General features: G+C 33.9%; 1 protein-coding gene across 1 annotated transcript; it reads right to left on the bottom strand.

Annotated features, from left to right (window-relative positions):
• Positions 1-200: 200 nt before the first annotated feature.
• Positions 201-6763, bottom strand: LOC100262707 (uncharacterized; the record flags this gene model as incomplete). Its single annotated transcript, XM_010647908.3, has 2 exons — positions 201-460; positions 6630-6763. Coding segments are annotated over 2 exons (234 nt in total), but the record flags the coding sequence as incomplete, so codon positions are not given.
• Positions 6764-7315: the final 552 nt, after the last annotated feature.

The following is a 7315-nucleotide window of genomic DNA, read 5'->3' as shown; positions in this document are numbered from 1 at the left end:
TTTAAAAATTCTCAACTTGATCACGATCTTAGGAAATATTCCCAACACGATTTTATAAATAGCAATGATATGCTAAATATTCGTCTATTTAAATTGGTACGACTTAAAAAAAGTCCACCAAAAAAGTTATACTTAAAAGTGCAAGCCCATTTCAAAGTAATTTTAATTAATCTTATAAATAAAACACTTAACAAAGTAAATTTGGTTAAAGTTAACACCTTCATTAATAAGGCTGCCACTAAAAATATTTCTAAGGATAATATTTGAAAAACTCGACCTTTGCTTCCCCCCAAATAAGTATGAAAACAAAGATGCCTTAAAACAAACAAGCGTTAAGCGATGAAATGAGACACCCTACAATTACTTTTTAACTGCTTTACGTCCTCCATTATCATTCCCTCCTCCCGATGCAGCTTGTGCAGCTTTTCTAGCGGCCTTCTCCTGAAGAGCTTTGGCATCCCTTTATATAAAAATTAAAATGTTTAACATTTAGATACTAAAATCAATTAAGTAAAGCTATTATTTTCCTTAGTATAATTATGAAGAAAATAGTAAGTAATTTCAATCATCGGATGGGCTTAATAAACCATAATTCTTAAATGACTCATTGAAAATACATGGATATACCAATATATAAATTCTTGATTTGAAAATGATAAAATATTAAACTTCATGAAATTGTTTTTGTTGAAATAAGTCAATATTTTGTAATTATGGTTAGCTTGATACGAGTATTATTATTATTATTATTAGAGATTCTGCTATTATGATTTCCCATATTTTGGTTTCCTATAATTGTGGGAAATCCCATGTAATTGTAAAATTTCCTTCATATATAATCCTTTGGGTTTTTCAATAGAAATCATCAGAAAATATTATCCTAAACCGTGTGTTTGATATGGTATCAAAACCAACTCCAATTATCTCTCCATTACTATAGAAATCAACGCATGGTTTCGTGTTTAGATTTTTCTCTTTTCCCCTAATCATGCGGCTAAAGATTGTATTTTTTTTATTGCTTTGTTTTTACTCATCGTTTTGTTTATATCATAATGGCTAACTCAAAAAACAACAATCTAGGATCTTTGATAGAGAAAGCAAATGCTGATCTTGCTACCTTGCCTACCATTCATATGGAAGAAATGTCCTTACTTTAGAAAAACTTGATGGTACTAACTGCATCGAATGGTCTTTGAATGCTCATAATAAAATCAGGGGCAGTAAACGATGGGGCTACATTTATAGTGCTAAAGTTGCTCCAAAAGACAAAGTTCTAAGGAATATAAAGCTTAGGAGGATAAAAATTGCATGGTCAAGTCTTAGCTTCTTGATGCTATGGCTAAGGATATCAAGTGTCTTTTCCTTCGCTTACCTACAACTAGGCAAATGTAGGAAACCACCAAACATACTTAGAATGTGTTTGACAGTGATTCTGATAAGTGTTTCTAGCATTTTTAATACTTGAAGAAAAAATTTTCAAGTGTGAGAAAGGCTAAAAACACTTGTTAGAATCATTGTCAAACACACTCTTACTCTGTTAGTCTAGATGCATTGAGGACATATTAGTCATATCGGGAGATGATTTCTATCCATCAAAATGGAGGTTCCATAATTTCATATTTCATCAAGCTACAAAAGTTATGACCGGAATATGATGTTATTCAACATTGCACTATGGAGTGAGCCAACAACATAATTTGGGATCTCTATAAAGATTGTTCATTCTGATAATAGAGGTGAATACTTCAAGGCAGAATTGACTGAATTTATAGATTCTGCTAGTACCCTTCATCAAACATCTTGTGTTCATTCTCCTCAATAGAATGGAATGGCTAAGCGAAAAAATAGACATCTTTTATAGGTCACTCAATCTCTATTAATCGGTGGTTATGTTCCATCTCACTTATAGGGTGAAACCTTGAGTTCTGTAGTCTATTTGATTAGTTGTATACCTTTTAGTGTTCTCAAATTCTTGAGATCTTTAGATGTGATTTCTCAATATTGTAAGCTTCCTTTAATTGTTCATATGGCACCTCAAATCTTATGGTGTGTAGTATATGTTCACTTACATGCACATTTACATACCAAGCTTTGCTCGTAGGCATTGAAGTGTGTATTTATTAGGTATGGAAAAGGGTTATCAATGTTATCACCTCTTTTCAAATAAGTTTTATGCCTCTATGGATGACATATTCCCATGATACCATATTCATCACTTTAAGGGGATACTAGGAATGAAGTACAAAATCACGATGATGTAAGGTTATCGGATATATCCAGAACACTTAATGATGAGAGCTCAACAGTAAATGTTAGTTCAACCTCCATAGATTGATCAGTTGAAAAAAGTGAAGAATGAGACCATGATAGTACATTACCTCTTAATCCACTAATACAATCTTTGCTAAAGGACTTATTAGAGGTATCACTTGATTCTCATTCTACCCTTATTGATTCTAATGTTTATGATGTTGTTAATTCATCTAATATTGATCCTAAACCATATCACTATCATCTTCCACCTCAATCTAACCATGACCAACCATCCATTAGATGTGAACCTAATCCCAAAGCTAAAGTGAATATCTCATAAACAACCATGTGTCATCTCACAAGTTATCTAAGTCTCATGCATCTTATTTATGCCAATTGTCATCTATCCCTATTCCTAGTAACACACACGAAGATTAAACAGATTCTAAATGGACCAAAGCTCTGCCAGAAAAGATGGAAGCTCTAGAAGAAAAAAATGCCACTTAGGATCTTGTATTCTTACCAAAAGGGAAGAAGACTTATGGGGTGTAAATGGGTATTTGAAATTAAGCACAAAGCAGATGGAACTATTGAGAAATATAAAGCTCAGCTAGTTACGAAAGGGTATACACAATCTTATGGTATAACTTACTAAGAAACTTTCACACTTGTTGCCAAACTCAACATTGTGAGAATACTTTTGTCATTAGCAACTAATCAAGATTGACCACTTCTTCAATTTGATGTAAAAAATGCTTTCTTACATGGAGATCTTATTGAAGAAGTATAATGATCCTACTTTAGGTATACTAAAATACTCAGACACAACAATGGTTTATAAACTAAAGAAGGCTCTATATAGGTTGAAATAGTCCCAAAGAGCTTGCTTTGGCAAGTTCATCGCGTCTATGAAGAATTTTGGCTACAAACAAAATAACTCATATCACATTTTGTTTTTAAAACATAAGAGGATATAAAACCACTACTTTGATAATCTATGTCAATGATATGATGGTGACAAGTGATGATTATGATGAGATTTCTAATTAACAACAATACTTGGCTTTTGAGTTTGACATGAAACAACTTGGAGACCTTAAATACTGTCCTTGGATTGAGATGGCCCGGTCTCAACATGAAATTTTCTTGTCCTAATGTAAACATATTCTTGATTTATCATTTGAGATAGGAATGCTAGAATGTTAGTCATTGACACTCCTACCGAGCAAAATCAAAAGGCGTTTAATTGTAGGAGTGCAACTTCTACAGATAAAGGAAGATACCAAAAGCTTGTGGGAAAAATGATTTACTAATCTCATACCAAACTAGATATTGCATTTGCAGTTAATATAGTGAGTCAATCATGCATGAATCATTAACTTCATATAAATGTTGTAGAGCGCATCTATAAGATATTTGAAGTTTGCTCCAAGAAAAGGTTTATTGTTCAAATCATGATCCCCTAAAAGATTAAGGCTACACAAATGCTGATTGGGCAAAGTTGAATCGACTATTGGGTTTTTCCTCATGTGGAAGGCCCAAATTAGCAGCCCAAAATTTAAGGCCTCTTAGACCTTTATATAAAATGGTTAGAAGAAGAATCTCTCTTCTTCTTCTTCTTCTTTCAATTTTTTTGCAGCCACCGGAGGTAGAAGAAAAAGATAGTAGAAGGAGAAAAGAAAGAGAATGGGAGAACCACCATTTTTGAAGTTAAAGAGAAAAACTCAGTTTTTCTTCACTGACCAGATTTCATCAAAGGTCTAATTCCACTTCGTTTGTGGGTCGATCGACCTGAAATTTGGAGGAGAGATTTGTGACTCATTGATCTTCAATCTGAACGGTGGAGATCGGATTTGGAGTTCCGGATGGTCGTCTTTCAGTCCGAGAACAAAGCCTCTGTTTTGGTGAGTTTTCTATCCGGACAGTTTTGATCATGAGCTTCGATCAAGGTTAATATGTGGTTCAATTGAGCTGATTTTTGGTGTGCACATTCAGAACTCATTGATCTTCATTCTAAACGGTGGAGATTGGATTTGGAGTTCGGAACAGTTATATTTCAATCCGAGGACAGTGGTTGAATTTGGTGAGATTTCTCCATTGTTTTTATGCAAAATTGTTGAAATTGCCAAGATTAATTTGTCTTGAGATATGGTTGATGAATGCCTCTAATTTTATCTAGAGAGAATTGTGTAACTCATTTATATTAGTGGAGTTTTTAAGTGGCCTATAGTTTTTACTTCTCACATTGGAGAAGGTTTTCCAAGCTAAAAATTGTTGGTGTTCATATACTTGTTGATTGAGTGAATTCTTGTTGTTTTATTTGATTGATTCCTATTAAGTTCTCACAAGAGGGGATAAAATCTAGTTGTGCATTGTGTGTATTTATCTCATCAAAGTGGTATCAGAACATTGGTTCAAGATAATTTTTGTCTTGTGTAGAATAATGGAAAGCAATATAAGTAGAATGATTACTCTGAATGGCTCCAATTATCATGTTTGGAAAGGAAAGATGGAACTTATTGTATGTGAAGGATTATTATTTGCCTGTGTTTGCTTCTAAAAAACCAAAAAATAAAACTGACGCAGAATGAAATTTACTTCATAGGCAGGTTTGTGGTTATATCATACAGTGGGTAGATGATAATGTTTTCAATCATGATAGTGAAGAGAAACATGCACGGAATCTATGGAACAAGCTCGAACAGTTATATGCTCGAAAGACTAATAATAATAAATTGTTTCTGATCAAGAAGATGATTAGCTTGAAGTTTGTTATTCAATCGACGGGATGGCGAGTCCCTCCACATAATCGGAAATGGGGAGATTTGTTGCGTTTTTCCTCATGTGCAAGGCCCAAATTAACAGCCCAAAATTTAAAGCCTCTTAGGTTTTCATATAAAAGGGTTAGAAGAAGAAAACCTAAGAGGCTTTAAATTTTGGGCTGTTAATTTGGGCCTTGCACATGAGGAAAAACCCAACAAATCTCCCCATTTCCGATTATGTGGAGGGACTCGCCATCCCGGTGATTGAACAACAAACTTCAAGCTAATCATGATCAAAAACAATTTATTATTACCCGTCTTTCGAGCGTATAACTGTTCGAGCTTGTTCCATAGACTCTATGCATATTTCTCTTCACTAACATGATTGATAACAGTATCATCTACCCACTGTCTGATATAACCACAAACCTGTCGATGAAGTAAATTTCATTCTATATCAGTTTTCTGGCGTTTCAGAAGCAAATACAGGTAAATGATAATCCTTCACGTACAATAAGTCTTCCATATTTTCCTTTCCAAACATGATAATTGGAGTCATTCAGAGTAATCATTCTACTTGTATTATTTTGCATTGTTCTACACAAGACACAAATTATCTTGAACTTGAAAGTTATGAGGAAGCCATGGGAAATGAAAATAAGATGAAGTGGGTTAATGCTATGCAAGATGAGATGAAGTCATTGTATGAGAACAAGTGGGTTTATAGAGTGAAGCAAGAAAAACACACTTCACAACCACGTTACAAAGCTAGATTGGTTGTCAAAGTGGTATCAGAGCATTCAAGAATTGATAAGCTGAAGAAACAGTTAAACAAATCATTTTCCATGAAGGATTTGGGGCCAGCAAAGAAAATCTTTGGTATTAGACTAACAACATCTAATCCAGGATACTTAACCGTTGTAGGTAGAAATCTTGTGACTTGAAGAAGTAAAAAACAACCGGCAGTAACAAGATCAAGGGTTGAGGTTGAGTATAAAGGTGCGACATTTGGAGTATGCGAATTGCTTTGGTTTAAAATTTTGTTAAAAGATTTAGGTTTCAAACCTAAAGTGGCAATGAATCATGTTAACTATAGAAATTGCTCACATGTAAAGATTGACAAGACATTTTATCAAAGAAACACTTAAAAGTTTGAATTATTATTTTTCCGCTTATGAAGCCTAAAGATCAACTAACTAATGTTTTTACTAAAGCAATAGCTAGCAGGGTGTTTAATGAATCTCCTATCCAGTTGGTGAATGAGAATAAGTCCATATTATGTAATTATGATTAGTGTGATATGATTATTATTACTAGAAATTGTGTGACTTATCATATCCAATATTTGGATCTCTTGTATTTGTGTGGAAATCCAGTATAATTGTAAAATTTCATTTGTATATATCCCTTAAAAATAGAACGCAGCAGGCCAAATGCTTTAACCAGATCAACTCTTAAATCAATGAAAAAATGACTCATTCATCAAGTATTTCTATCTGTATATTTTATTTACGAAATTTAATTATGTTTTAAACTTAAAATTTTTGGAAAATGTGAAATATTATTTCTTTTAAAATAAAATAAAATCTGTGTTGGGAGATAAATGAGAGGCACCTTTCTCGGCGTTGCTCTGGGGTCAATCCATCGTCTTTAGCCTGCTTTGACTTGTGGCCGATCCTTGCTTGAGCCCTTTCTCGATCGCGATCTCTTTGGTTTCCGCGTTCGCTTTTCGTCAAGATCCAACTCACTCAATATCCAGAGAAAAAAGAAAAGAAAAAAAGCGAAGAAACCGGAAAACTTCGTTTGGTTGCCGAGAAAAGACAGGGAGAGGGATTTTTTAAGCTCTTGTTCAATTTTCTCGGCAGCCAAACAGAAGGTAAGATGAAAATCCACCAAATAGCAAAAAAAAAAAAAAAAAAAGCAAGAGATCAAAGGATATGACTCATTGTTGATTCTTGAATTTGAGATCAGAAGCAACTCCTCAATCCAAGAGAGGCTATTTTAGGGAATGGCTATCAATATGGGTGCGAATGGGTAAATATATACAGAGTCCATATGCCCAGAAGGATCGAGAAGCCGCGAAAGAATCTTGTGACTTTATAGGGTACTTCCGCAATGTAACTTATTAACCTGAAACGGTTTGTCAGCTGGATGCCAGCCGTTTGATATAAGGACTGCAGTTAAATCAGTCACTAACGAGATTACCAGATGGTGTGCAATTAGTGGTAGGGCACTCACTTGTTCAGGTTTTCTATTTTATGCCTAGAAAATTATAAAAGTAACATATAAAAATTAAGAAA

The sequence above is a fragment of the Vitis vinifera genome, chromosome 7 (genome assembly GCF_030704535.1).
Source record: "Vitis vinifera cultivar Pinot Noir 40024 chromosome 7, ASM3070453v1".
Taxonomy (NCBI): domain Eukaryota; kingdom Viridiplantae; phylum Streptophyta; class Magnoliopsida; order Vitales; family Vitaceae; genus Vitis; species Vitis vinifera.
The sequence above is the reverse complement of the archived record's forward strand: the minus strand, read 5'-3'. Positions and strand labels throughout refer to the sequence as shown.